This window comes from Acomys russatus, chromosome 19 (genome assembly GCF_903995435.1).
Source record: "Acomys russatus chromosome 19, mAcoRus1.1, whole genome shotgun sequence".
In the NCBI taxonomy this organism is placed as follows: domain Eukaryota; kingdom Metazoa; phylum Chordata; class Mammalia; order Rodentia; family Muridae; genus Acomys; species Acomys russatus.
Window position 1 is genome coordinate 3,156,917 of NC_067155.1, and position 14,884 is coordinate 3,171,800.

The following is a 14,884-nucleotide window of genomic DNA, read 5'->3' on the forward strand; positions in this document are numbered from 1 at the left end:
CCGCATCGTGAGTGATGTGGTGGCTTTGCAGCTGGGACGTCAGCACGCGGGGGAGGAACAGAAGCTGTGCCAGCAGCGCAGACACCAAGGGAGCAGAAGCCTCGGCAGCCGGATCCACCGTCAGCTCGGACACGCCCAGCATTCCTTGTTGTCCTTCCTTTTCTGTACACTGCTGTTTGGCCTGGGCTTCCGAGAGCTTGCGTCCACTGAAACCGGGCTTACAGGTCCTTGTGAGGAGCCATGCGGACACTGGGAATCGAACTCGGGGTCTCTGGTTCTCTGCTAGAACAAGCGATGTTCATAACCGCTGAGCCATCTCCCCAGCCACATCCAGCTTTTTTTTTTTTTTTAATGTATATATGAGAGCTCTATCTGCGTGTACACCTGCAGGCCAGAAGAGGGCCCCAGGTCACTTTATAGATGGTTGTGAGCCACCATGTGGTTACTGGGAATTGAACTCAGGACCTCTGGAAGAGCAGACAGTGCTCTTAACCCCTGAGCCATCTTTCCAGCCCCACAGCCAGCATTCTTTTTGGTTTTTTGTTTGTTTGGTTTGGTTTTTTGAGACAGGGTTTCTCTGTGTAGCCTTGGCTGTCCTGGCCTCACTTTGTAGACCAGGCTGGCCTCGAACTCACAGCAATCCACCTGCCCCTGCCTCTTGAGCGCTGGGATTAAAGGCGTGCGCCACCACCGCCTGGCACATCCAGCATTCTTAAGGCAGGGATGTTTCAGATTCCTAGCTTTTGATTTGATTTTTAGAGGCGTCGGGTTTGCATGATCCAACATAAACCACTCAGATCCAAGATGACGAGTGATACTTCCACAGACTAACTAGTCCCCTCCCAACCTCACCCCCCCATGGTAACTGTCGTACCATGATGTGGTTACAGTGGACTAGGCTGGACTGATGGCTGCGTGCCTCCTAGCACCCATGTTGGGCAGCTCACAGCTGCCTATACGTCCAGCTCCAGGGGATTGGATTGGATACACTCTGGCCTCAGAAACCTGCACACGGACACCCTTCTAAGCACATACACACACACATAACAAGTCAGTCCTAAAAAAATGTAAAAAAATGAATTGTCAGCCTGTGTTCAGGATTGTACTGTGAGACAAACCTAAAAGGTTTTGTGTGTGGTTTTGGGTCTGTTGTTACTGTTTTTAAGACAGGGTTGCATTATGTCCAAAGCTGGTCTCAACATTCAGCCAAGGATGACCTCAGACTCACGATCTTCCGTCTCTAGTGCTGAGATTACCTATGCGGGCCACCCTCCCTGGTCTATGTGGTGCTGGCAATCAGTACACAGTGCTGAGGCACATCCTCCGCCCTGCTTAAGACCTCAAACCTACCAGTTAGGCTTAGAATTTGCTTTATGACTCATTTATATGAAACACTAGAAAGACCCTTGACACATGTCTAAGTTTTGTTGCATGTTTCCTTACAGTTAGCGTCCTCATGCCGTGGCCTGGCCGAGCTGTGCTGGAGGACACTTGGGAAAGGAAAGTTGGCTGCTGATACCAGGACAGGGGCTTGGAGGAGCCAACGAGCAACATGGAAACGTTGAGCCCTCGGCCATGGAGCTGGTAGTGTTCGGGATTGCAAATAACACACAAAGATTGCCAATTCTTAATGGCCACATCAAGTTTTTGGGTTTTTTGGTTTTTTTTATAAGTGAGGAAAGCAACTGAAAACAAAACCCAAAAACTTGTAGACTGCCCCACCCCTCACTGCAGTGGTTAGCAGGAGCTGAACACTCAGATGTGTCTGCCTCCCGAGATTCTCTGCACGGATAAGTCAGCAGCAGACACCAATAAAGTGGTTTTGTTGAATATAAGAAAGGTGGGTGGTGGTGGCGCACGTCTTTAATCCCTGTGAGTTTGAGGCCAGCCTGGTCTACAATGCGAGTCTAGGACAACCAAGGCTACACAGAGAAATCCTGTCTCCAAAAACCAAAAAAAAAAAAAAAAAAAGGGGGGGGGGTGGGGGGGGGGGGGGCGGGGGGAGGGCTGGAGAGATGGCTTGACTGTCCTGAGCACTGGCCACTTCTCAGAGGACCTGGGAGGAAAAGTCAACAAGCCACGTCAACGCCCTCACTTACTGATCTCTGTCAGGAGGCTACATTCCTTCCTTCCTGTTTTGAGTGTGTTGGTGCAGGCCTGTAATCCCAGCTCCTCAGGAAGCTGAGGGGCCAGGAACCAAAGTCAGTCTAGCAACTTAAGTGCCACCAGAAAAAGTGTCTTTGTGGGGGGCACTCTGGCGAATTGTGCACGCTGCTGACTCATCACCCTGAGCGGGGGGGGGGGGGGGGGCCGTCAGCCTTCAATACACAGGACTGTGTTGTGCGGGGCTGTCCCTTGAGGCAAGCTGCCACCATCTTCTTCACACCAGCTGTGCCCACGAAAGGAAGACCTTGCCGCTGGGTTTGTTGAATGTCACTGCTGCTTTATGGGAGGGGTAGGGGCACAGTCCGGGGACTCAGCAAGTGTCCGCCCAGCCCTCCAGCCAGTTGTGTATGTAATTCTGCTATAATTGCACATAGCCTCAGAGAGGGGCTGGAGAGTGGGAGAAAGGCCAGGGAAGGGGGCTTCCTCCACATAGGCAGGGGTCCTCATCCGTGCTGGGTGCCCACCCTCCATTGTGACCTCTCTCCATTGCTCTGGAAGGAGGCCCAATGAACTCAGTGGCTCCCTAGAGTGACCTTAGGACTGGGGAACAGGCAAATGCCATGTCCCCCACTGAGGAATTGTCACATGTTCACAGAAGGGTGGTAGAGTCAAAAGTCCAGGCACGACACACTCAAGAGTCGTAAAGTTTACTGTTTTCTTTTCCATCATTTGGCACATATCCAAGGCACAGTAGAAAAATTAGAAATCATAAATTACTTTTGTAGAAAAATAATCGGCCCTGCCTTCCCTACATTCGCAGGTATTCCAAACACGCGCACAGAACCACTTCCCCCTCACAAAGGCCTTTGAAAACTGACTCAGGACGAACCCGTGTTTGCAACGTTAGGCTCAGAACATAAAAAAAAAAAATAATACAATCTATAGAAAGTTATTAAAAAAAAAAGGAATCAATGGCAACAAATTCTAAATTAAAGTGACATGGTTTGTGCTGTACGTTTTCAATTTGAATCAAAAGACTTGAGATGTGCCAAAGCTGCTCTCAGGTGACCGTCGTCAGCCGTGCGGGGTCGGGGAGGGTCCCAGCAGAAACCTGCCAGGAGTGCGCGTGCAGTGACCCGAGGGCCTGTGTTGGGAAAGTGAGTGACAGCCAACTCTTCCCGTGCGTGCGGTGTAGGACAAGGCAGAATGGTAGGTCCTCTTCACTGGGACGAACATCAAAATGGCGTTCGGGCAGTTTCCAGTTTGAGTGTTTGCAGGTTCTGTACTTCATCCTGACAGGATGCGCAGTGCCACGGGACTGACACCGCTTCTCGGACTTCCGGACACGGGGATCCTTCTAGCACAAGGTCGGCCTGCTCATCAGACCACAGGCATTTAGCGCCTTCCAGCCCGAGGAGGTCAGAACTGGCGGTGAAGCTGCTGCCCGTGACCAGGAAACCCAAGTACGAAGGTGAAAGGGGCTTGCTCCCTCCCTCCCACTCCGTTCCAAGTTTGCTAGTTAGCTTTGAAGGGGGGCGAGGGCAGTAAATCCAAGGGGCCATCTCTCAAGCTGGCTATTGAAAGTACACGTAGCTCGACACAGTCCCCATGCTCACCCACGCAGACTCGTGTCTCAGTGGCAGGTTTACCAGTCCCTTACTGCTAACCCTGAGAAACACCAGCCTCTTGGGTGGTCAGGTGGCCCAGTCACCTCTGGGACCTGAGGTCTGGCTGCATCGGCGACCGTATGCCCGCGGACCAGCCGGCCTCGGCACAGGCCTCTCTGGGAGCCACTGTTTCCTTCCTCAGAGATCTGATAGCTGCTCTGGCCTGGCAGGCCATTCTGCTTTCCCGTGACTTCTCTGGCTAAAGAAAAGATAAAACATAGTTAATGGCTGTACTGTACTTTAACCACCCACGACAGCAGTGGCTCCTCCTCTGCCCCAGGTTGTCAGACAGTGCGCCCAGGACCCCACAGGTGCAGTGGCACCCGAAATTTAGTGATGTGCTTGTCACACCTCACGTGTTTCTAATCCCGGTGATCAAGTGTGCTGTTGCCGCTCCTGCTTTTCCGGCTCGGAAACAGCACGGTAAAGACATCTGATTGTCACACCCAGCATGGGAAGGGGGCACCTGACTGACCCTCTCTGACACACGACCTGCCCAGGAGCAGGGATATAAGCAAAACTATGGAAAAATCAAAATACGAAATCAGATTTTTGTCATGCAAGCCGGGCATGGCAGGTTACACCTGTGACCCCAGCCCTCGGGAAACGGAGGTAGGAAGATTACCCTGAGTTTGAGGAAGGTATGAAAACTGTTGCACATGGGGGTGGGGGAGGATTACTGTATTTGTCAGACTAATTATTGCAGAGACTCTCTAAAATGATCATGTGTTAAGTTTTCTTTATCTGTCCCAGCAAACCCAGGCTGTGCATGGCGTCCTTTCTTTCTCTTCAACTGGGAGAGGGAAAGGCTTCTGAGATGCATCGCTTTACAGCGCTATAGACTGTACATCAGGCCTTTTCTAATTGGTTCAGTAGCAGCAAGTTGGGTACATAAAGATCTACGTGTGGTGTGGGGGGGGAGATAACTATGCTGTCTACATACAGACTGTCCTTATGTATTTCAAATATTAAAAAGCAGTAAAATCTGGGCTCTTCTGCTTTCTGTAAACACTGAACTGCAGCTTTCCCATGTGCACTGTACCTCTCCACTTCTCCCCGACTCCCTCAGCTCAGAACTGTCGCTTTATGTTTTTTTGGAGACAGTATGTTTTTTGTTTTTGTTTTTGTTTTTCTGGAGACAGGGTTTCACTATGTAGCCCTGGCTAGCCTTGAACTCACAGAGATCCACCGGCCTCTGCCTCCTGAGCGCTGGGGATGAAAGGAATATGGCACCTGGCTTGTCCAGAGCTTTAGTTTTAAATTTACCCAGAAGGCTACACTCTCGCCTGCCCCACTGTAAAGCTCAAGTTTTAACTGTTGCTTATTCTTTCAATGAAGGAGATAACAGGATGAAAATGACAGTGGAGGAGAAAGGTTCTTTGTGGATTATTTTTTTAGAAGCTAGACCTTGGAAGCCCCCGTGGCGCAAGCGCTCACCTCCCGCAGAGAGTCTCCTGTGAGATCAGGCACACTTGGATCCCTTCAGGTCCTTTCCCTGAAACGCAAAATAAACCAAGTGAAGCCTCTGGGTAGTCTTAACGGCTACTGGCCACAAGATGGCAGCACTGCACGCGCAGTTAAAGAGGCACAGATCCCAGCATCCCCCAGGGAAAGTCAACCTGTGCTAGATACTCACTGGAAAGGGCCCGGGGCCAGCGAGACAAAACTGCCTCCTAAATGGTTCTTCCGGCAGGTCGTACATTTTGGGGTTCCCTGTGAATAGAATAGTAAAACACCCGAAAACTTCATAAATAAAGGTGACTTTAAAACTGCAGTACACGTAAGTGCACTGATTTCCCAGCTTAACAAAGTTTAGAAAGCTGAGTGCTGAATTCGCCTTAAAAACCTGGTAGATAGCTAGTCCTCACTAGGCAAACCCTGGTGAGACGAGGCGAGGTCTTTATGTGGGTGCCCCTCAACTGCACCCAGTTACAGCAGGGCTGCCCCAGGATTCTCTAGGAATGTCTGGATTTATCTATGTGGTTACAACTACATTCAAACCCAAATTTGAAAAGCTCGTGAAATAGAATCTCTTTTAAATAATGTTTTAAAAAGAAAGTACTCATTCTGGATACTGCTGGGCAGGTATCTAATTACACCACCCTTGGCGCCCCTGCAAACTAAAAAACACTAAGGGGCTGGAGAGACGGTTCAGTGGTTAAGGGGGTGTGCTGCTTGTAGAAGGGACACAAGTTTGGTTCACAGACAACTCACCATCACCTGTGACTCCAGGTCCAGGGGCTCTGCTGCCCTCTTCTGGACTCCATACGCACCTGCACTCATGTGCACATACCCACATGCAGACAAGCACACACATACATAACTTAAAAAAAAAAAAAAAAACCGGGGCTGGAGAGATGGCTCAGAGGTTAAGAGCACTGTCTGGTCTACCAGAGGTCCTGAGTTCAATTCCCAGCAACCACATGGTGGCTCACAGCCATCTATAACGAGATCTGGTGCTCTCTTCTGGCATGCAGGCTCACATGCAGACAGAACAGTGTATAAATAATAAATAAATCTTTAAAAAAAAAACCGCAAAAGAGGGCTGGAGCGCGACTCAGTGGTAGGCACTTGCCTAGTATGTGCAAGGGAAATCCTTAGACTCTCGGGTCTTAAGCGGCTCAGGCCTCGGGGAGGCTAGCATTCACCCTGCGTATCCTGGAAGTGCACAGAACACCTGGATTTAGGACATGAGACAAGAGAGAATCAAGACTGTTGCTCTCCCCAGTTGTGAACGGGAGGCCTGGATGGTGAAGCTGGCACTATAGTCAATCTTTCTTCTGCAGGGGACATTATTACAGTCAACCAGAAAACTAGCTCAAAACACAGCTCCTCACCTGACACACCCTGATCTACATGGTTTCTATGGCCCCTGTATTCCTCCCTGTCATGACAATAATTACAGTTCTCATTTGAAATTAAATGCAAACAGGGCTAGGGGCATGGCTCAGCAGTGGAGCACCTGCTTGGCATGTGCGAGGCCATAGATTCATGCCTGCCACCCCCAAAATCCACAGCCAAAAACCACTGACGGGCTGGGGAGCTGGTTGGTCAAGTGCTTGCCTGTGAGGCATAAAGAGTCGAGTTCCAGCCCCGGGACCAAAGTCAAGGCCCAGCGGCTCAGAGCACTGGCTGCTCCTCCGAGGACCGCGGTTTGGTTCCCCGCACCCATGTGGTGACTGCAACTCCAGTCCCAGGTCAGCAGAGGCCCTCTTCTAGTCTCCAAGGACACTGAGCACACACACGGTTCCCACACACACACGCAGGCCTGGGGAAGCAAAGCCAGGCAGGGCCATATCCTCGGCAGGCAGCCTGCTCCAGCCCGGTGGGAAGTCCTGTGACTACAAGCCAGGCGGCTCCTATGGAATGCCAGCCAAGGCTGACGACACACACACACACACAGAGACACACACATATAGACACACACACAGATGCAGACACACACACACATATAGACACACACCCATATACACACACACACAGACACACACATATAGGCACACACATGCACACACAGACACATTTAAACAATCACACACATTCATATACACATACAGACACACACACTCACACTCAGACATAGACACACTCACACACAGACACACACATTTAAACATAACACACAATCACCAGACGGTGGTGGTGCATGCCTTTAATCCCAGCACTCGGGAGGCAGAGGCAGGTGGATCGCTGTGAGTTCAAGGTCAGACTGGTCTACAAAGTGAGTCCAGGACAGTCAAGGCTACACAGAGAAACCCTGTCTCGAGAAAAAAAGGGGGGAAAAAACATACACATAATCACACACACACACACACACACGCACATTTAAACATACACATAATTATACAAACATTCATACATAACACAAAAATTCACTTTACCCATACACATCCACACACCACACTGATCCACACATACACACACATCCATACACACACACACACACACACACACACACACACACACACACACCCCGAAAGCACCAACTACACAGACAGACGTCACGGGTGGACTTACATTTCTTCCTGATCTGAACGGTCACACAGTCCTTGCCGTCCGTCTCCCCGGCACTGCTTAAGGATGCAACACAACCTGGCACTACCTGCAGCAACTCCATTATTTTCGAGTCCTACAATTTAGAGGGGGAAACGTCACTCAGGTGTTTTGATGTTTTCTCAGCAGATCACCACTCGGGCTTCCGTCTAGATAGCAATACTGCAGTGACTAAAACCCCTCCCTACACTAGCTCCGAAACAACAACACACAAACAAAGAGACGACGCCAAGGCCCCTCTGCGCATGCGTCCACTGTCCCGGCACGTGGGGCTGGGGAGTAGGTGGAGCTCAGGAGTTCACGCCCCGGCAACAGGGAAACTGTGTCAAACACAGCCTGGGGGAAGCACAGCGGGGGCTGGAACTACGTGGTTATCAGGAGGCTGTTCAGGAGCCAGGGACCAATTCACACCCAGGAGAGCATCCTCCGCATCATCCATCTTTGAGAAAGTACCAAGTGAAAAGTTACGTGTTACCTGTTAAGTAACATCAACCCTCATAGACACCTCAACACATTCAAGGGACGCCTAAAATTCAACATCACCTTGTCACCCAGTGCATATACTTGAATATACTTAAAGGTATATTCATTCTCTACATTAAGACAATAAAAGACAATTATTTGAAAGTATTTCCTTTTTGAGGAGCTAGGGATGCCACCCAAGACTTTGCACATGATGGGCAGGGGCTCTACAATGAGCGACTCCCAGCCTCTCAGTAAGGGATTGTAGGCTCTACCACTGAGCCACACCCCAGCCCCTCACTGGGGAATTCTAGGCAGGGGCTCTACCACTGAGCCACACCCCAGCTCCTCACTGGGGGATTCTAGGCAGGGGCTCTATCACTAAGCCACACCCCAGCTCCTCACTGGGGGATTCTAGGCAGGGGCTCTACCACTGAGCCTCGCCCTAAATGTCACTGGGTTTGAAATTAAATAATTAATTAAACAATTAGGTTGGCTTTACAATGACTTTAACATCTCTATTGGGCCAATCAACAACCAACGAGCTCTCCACTTGGAGTTTAAAACCAAGATTCCCCATGAAGACAGGAGCAGAGGGAAGCGACCCTCTTTCGCCATGATTGAATCAACCACACTGGAGAGAGTAGTAAACTGGGGATCTAAATTCTCTCTAAATCTGAAGGATTTAACTCCACAACTAAAACTCTCCATTATGCTACCGGGCTGGCACACCAAGAATGACATCTGACCTGCCACTTCCCAGATGTGACAGCATCTGTGCGTACCAGACTAAGGCATGTAATAGTAGCGGTTGATAGGTGCTCCACCTTCCCTCGGGTCAGAAAGAGTGAGCACTGGACGCTGGCACGTGTCTAGCCCCGCCAGTGGACGTCGGGCACGCTCACTTAGCTCAGCACGGAGCACCAACCACCTGGCTGCTGTCATCTCACATCTGCTCTGACCACAAGGAAGGCGTGGTGTGCTTCGGGGAGTGCGAGCCTGCCTGGGTCGTCGTGCGCCCTCCATCACCTAGTCTGCGCACGCGCCCTCCATCACCTGGTCTGCGCAGTCCGCAGCCGTGTACTGCCTCTTGTTCAGGATGTCAGCAGACGCTCCGTGGAACAGAAGCAGCTCCACCACCAAGGCATGCCTTGCCATCACAGCCTCGTGCAGGGCCGTGTTGCCTTTCTCGTTGGTAGCGTTGATGGAGGCCCCACGCTAGGAGAGAGGCGGGGACAGTAGGTGCCGAGCCGATGTGACTGGTGGCTAGAAAACTACTTTGTAAACATTTATCTATTGTCAGAGGTACACGCTATCACAACACACATACAGTGGTCAGAAAACAACCCTTTGGGAGTTGATCTCTCCTCCTGCCTGTTTCTGAGGTGAGTGAGGTCTCTCTTGTTTCTGTCGCTCGACTGCATATGGGAACACCTTGCCAACTCTCCCATCCCCAACTCTCATCTTGAGGTAGGAGTGCTGGGAGTATAGGCAGGAACTACAGGGCAGCCACATTCATTCATTCATTCATTCATTCATTTATTATGTACAGTGTTTTGCCTGAATATACACCTGCAGGCTAGAACGGGGCATGAGGTCACATTATAGATGGTTGTGAGCCACCGTGTGGTTGCTGGGAATTGAAGTCAGGACCTCTGAAAGAACAGACAGTGCACTTAACTTCTGAGCCAGCTCTCTAGCATCCACATTCTTAAAAGGTTTATTTATTTTTATTTTATATGTATGAATGTTTCGCCAGTAGGTGTGTACGTCCATTGTGTGCATGCCCTGTGGCTCTGGAGGCCAGAAAATGGCCACAAAAACCTTGGAACATGGGTGATTGTAAGGCACTATAGGGATGCTGAGAAACGAACTTGGGTCCCCTGAAAGAATAGCCGGTAAGCTGGGCATGGTGGCACACGCCTTTGATTCCAGCACTCAGGAGGCAGAGGCAGGTGGGTCTCTTAGTTAGGGGCCAGCCTGGCCTACAGAGCGAGTTCCAGAACAGCCAGGGCTACATAGAGAAACCCTGTCTTGAAAAACAAACCAAATAACCAACCAAACAAAAAGAACAGCCAGTGTTTCTAATACCATTTTCTTTTCTGTAGCTCCGGGTCATCTCATCCATCCACTTTCTACGTGGAATGCAGGCATGGAATTTAGAACTTAGGTAGCTGGGCTTGCACAATCATGTATACTTGCTAGGCCATCGCCTAGGTCCATAAAATTATTTTCTGAAGACAGCTTAGTGTCAACAGTAGCTAATCCTAGCACTCAGGAGGCAGAAGCAAGCCTATTTCTTTGAGTTTGAGGCCAGCATGTCTACATGGTGAGTTCAAGGGCAGCCAGAGCTACACAGTAAGACTTTGTCTCAAAAAAAAAAAAAAAAAAAATCTGCTTTTGAGATGGTGTCACTATGTAGCCCAGGCTAGCCCCAAACTTTCTATGTATTCCAGGATAGCTTCAAACTCAGCTTCCTGGGTGTGTGGCTCAATAAAGAATTTTTGGAACTTCTTTTTAAAAATCAAGTTCGATTTTCTTTTCTTCCAATTTTTGGTTATGTGTATGTGTGTGTTTGTGTGGGTCTTTGTGTGAGCACTGGTGCCTATTGAGGCCAGAAGCACCAGGTTCCCGGAGCTCTCATTTCTGGTGGTTGTGAGCCACCTGATATGATGCTGGGAGCCAAAGGCCCCTTTCTGAAAGAGCTTGTATTGTTAACTGCTGAGCCGTCTCCTCAGGCCCCAAATCAAGGCTGTAAGCAACAGTTTCTTCTGAGCATTAATTTTCTATGTTAAATAGAAAAAAAAAAAAAAACATTTTCCTTAACTTTCTGTGGATTAAAACAAACAAACCACTAAGCAAAACATATTCCCCACTGAGGATGTGCACTGCAGTGCTTGTCAACACGGCACGAAAGAACAGAAGCCAGCTTACAGTAACTGCCGAACAGCGGAACTCTGGTGTATCCGTGCTTCCTGACCACCCAAACTCAAGGGGTACTGGGTATTTTGTTTGGTTTGGTTTGAGTTCCTCTCACTGAGTTCCCCAGGCTGGCTCTGGTCTCTCAAGTACTAGAATTACAATGTGCCAACACCCCGGGCCAAGAGCAGCCGAGGCTTCAAACAACAATTTCTGACATGAAATAGAAAACAAAGCATACTAATGTAAAAAGCACACACACTTTGTTTCTGTGTACCTTGAGATGGGGTTCCACTACACAGCACAGGCTGGCCTGGAACTATCAACCCTCTGCCTCAGCCTCCTGAGTGCGAGGATGGCAGGCACGCAGCGCTGTGCCTCGCTTCTGCCCATGCATTGTTTTCAGAACACATGAGCAGTGTGAAGCGGCGTGAGCAGTATGAAGTGGGTGTGAGCAGTGTGAAATGGTGTGAGCAGTGTGAAATGGCATGAGCAGTATGAAGCAGTGTGAGCAGTGTGAAGAGGCACGAGCAGTATGATGTGGCGTGAGAAGCGGTGTGAGCAGTGTGAAGTGGCATGAGCAGTATGAAGTGGGTGTGAGCAGTGTGAAGTGGTGTGAGCAGTGTGAAATGGCATGAGCAGTATGAAGCAGTGTGAGCAGTGTGAAGTGGCGCGAGCAGTATGATGTAGCGTGAGAAGCGGTGTGAGCAGTGTGAAGTGGCGTGAACAGTGTGAAGCTGTGTGAGCAGTGTGAAGTGGCGTGAGCAGTGTGAAGCGGTGTGAGCAGTATGAAGCGGTGTGAGCAGTGTGAAGTGGCGTGAGCAGTATGAAGCAGTGTGGGCAATGTGAAGTGACATGAGCAGCATGAAGCAGTGTGAGCAGTGTGAAGTGGTGTGAGTAGTATATAGTGGCGTGAGAAGCAGCCTGAGCATTGTAAAGTGGTGTGAGCAGTGTGAATCGGCGTGAGCAGTGTGAAGTGGCAGAGGTATGGACAAGGCTGTGTGAGGGGGCAGCGTCTTCAGTCTCCGATTTACCATCAATGCGTGCTAACTTTAGCATTCCCAATGGGAGAAGGCCAGGCCCAGATCTTCAGTTCAAGCGGGGCCACCTCACTGACCCTGGTCATCTCCCTAACACTGGCCCATCTGCCACAGAATCACTAGCAGAAATGCAGGCACACAGTTCACCTTCCCAGAGAAGGCTGATTGACAGGCAGGCACAGACAGGGTGTTAGAAGGCCTTGTGCAGGGGCTGGCGGACAGCTCTGTAGTGCGCTGCTCTTGAAGGGGACCTGCATATAGTTCCCAGCACCCACATCAGACAGGGCACAGCAGTCTGTTAGCTGCAGTTCCAGGGGATCTGGTGCCCTCTTCTGGTCTCTGAGGGCACTGCACTACATGGTATACATACATACTTACATGCAGGCAAACCACGCATATACATAAAATAAAAAATAAATCTTTAAGAACTGTAATAACAAAAATTGCTTTTTAAGAAAAGGCCCGGTGTGGCAGGGAGGCTTTTACCTGTAGCAACAGTGCAGCCACTTCATGATGGCCACCAGAGCAGGCATAGATGAGAGGCGTGTTCCCACCAAGGTCCTTTTTATTAGGTTTTGCATTGGCATCTAAGAGACATTTCACCACCTAGTCCAGAGAAGAGAGACGCCGATCGTAATTACAATTTAGAAAAGGAACTCTTTCTTCTCAGGTAAAAAGGACCCTCTGGAGTAACAGAAGGGGTTCTCGATTGTGGGGGTCCCGTCTGCGCCCACAATGTGCCGGCAGTAGGGTTTCCACCCTTAGTGACCTACGCAGAATTGCAGCCTTTGCTCCCAATGCATGATGGGAAGCACTCTGAGAGATGTCTGAGAGAGATGTGGGCTGGAGCCATGGCCCCACAGTGGAGGTCCCCAAGGCAGAGGATGATGTAAGTGATAGTAACAGAGACAACTTCCCAAAGAAAACCGACGTTAGCATGCTAATCGGTTCAACGCCAAGTGTGATGGCACACACCTGCAATCCCCGCACTCAGGAGGCTGAGGCAGGAGGATTGAAAGTTTGAGACCAGGCCGAGTTAATATATTAAGACCTCACTTCAAAACAAAACAAATGTTAGTAATTGCAAATTTCTGTCTTGGAGCTCTATACAGGGCCTTGAATATACTTTATAAAATATGAAGCTGTTTGCACAGATCTAAAGGCCAGAACGTTGACATGTAAGACTGAGACCTTTTGAGAGATCTCTGGTCTATTTTCGGGGTCCCTACTGAGAGACAGAGTTCGTTGTCAATGCGAATGCATAGGAATTTATTGAGCCGACACGACGGGGTCTGCTAATATCTTTCGAGCTGGAGAGACCCAGAGAAGCAGAGGCACGGGCCTTTATAGGTTTTAGACAAAGAAATGAGTTTTACAGCATGTGATTGGTTGAAGCACTCACAGAGGTGTTAGGAACTTTTTTAGTTGGGAGGGGTAAGTACATTCCTGGGAAAGTGAAAATATTAAACACAATCTGTAACACAAACTCGCTGTGCTGGACTCTCAGCACAGGTGGACTGTCGCTATCCTTGGGACAAACTGGACTTTTTTTTTTTTTTTTTAAATATTTTTTATTTAATTTATGTGTGCTGGTGTGGGGGTGTCAGATCTTGGAGTCAAAGACAGTTGTGAGCTGCCATGCGGGTGCTGGGATCCTTTGGAAGAGCAGGCAGTGCTCTTAAACACTGAGCCATCTCTCCAGCCCCAACTGGACTTTTTAAGCAGGTAAGACTTTGGCCTTAATGGGGGTCCTTAACGGAGGACTGGGTAGGCCAGTTTTTACATTTTTTTTTTCAGACTTTGGCCTTGATGGGAGTCCTTAAGGAAAGGGGCCTGGTTCCTTTACACAGAAGAGACGCAGTCTTGCTGTGGTCAGGATCACAGTGACAGCTTTATACCTCCCAGTCTGAGTGGCAGTGGGGAGGAGAGTGGGACCACTCCCAGGTCAGGGGTGCCACGAAGGAGGTCCTCTGGATGTCCCCTAGCACTGCCCCAGCGCACTGTCACCAAGTGCGGTTCCTCCCCAAATCAAGCCCCTACTTTGCTGCCCAGGCGATGGGGGGCCGTACCTGAAAGTGGCCCTGCTGGCAGGCCAGGTGGAGCGGGACGGCTTGGCTTGTGTTCCTGGCACCCGAGTGGGCACCGTGCTTCAGGAGGAGGGGGACGAGGTCGGTCCGGCCATGCAAGGCAGCCATGTGCAGGGGAGAGAAGCCGTCCTGGTCGGTCGCATTGACACCAAGGCCACTGGCAGGAATCCTTGCCAGTTTCTGGGTAAGGCAGAGGGTGCAAATGCGTGGCATTAGTACTTAGGAGGCAAGGCTGGGACAGTGCTGGAAAGGACCTCTCTGCTCCCCAACAGCTCCTCGGCAAATTTTGGGATCACAGAGGGATCTGGACTCAATATGGCCTGTGAGTGATTTCCCACTTCTTCGGACGGGGAAGAGGTACCAAAAGTCTGGCTTCCAGTATTCACCAGAGTGAGCCGTCCACAGGGATACCTTATCATGTCAGATGGGTGCCCCAAAGACACAAAGCTCACAAATGAAGGACAGGGAATCCATGAAACGTAATTGAGAAAAACCAAGCCTGTGCAATAAGACAGGCTGGGACAAGCGGGCGGCGCAGGCACGCTGGGCA

General features: G+C 50.0%; 1 protein-coding gene across 1 annotated transcript in view; it reads right to left on the minus strand.

The window, feature by feature from the left end:
* Positions 1-3,089: 3,089 nt before the first annotated feature.
* The window catches only part of Ankrd27 (ankyrin repeat domain 27), a 50,652-nt gene continuing 38,857 nt past the window's right edge, over positions 3,090-14,884 (minus strand). Inside the window, 7 exon segments of the mRNA XM_051161805.1 lie at positions 3,090-3,810; positions 3,812-3,972; positions 5,406-5,486; positions 7,791-7,902; positions 9,345-9,506; positions 12,734-12,853; positions 14,317-14,514. Of these exon segments, the coding sequence (XP_051017762.1) occupies positions 3,769-3,810; positions 3,812-3,972; positions 5,406-5,486; positions 7,791-7,902; positions 9,345-9,506; positions 12,734-12,853; positions 14,317-14,514 (876 nt within the window). The 3' untranslated portion in view covers positions 3,090-3,768.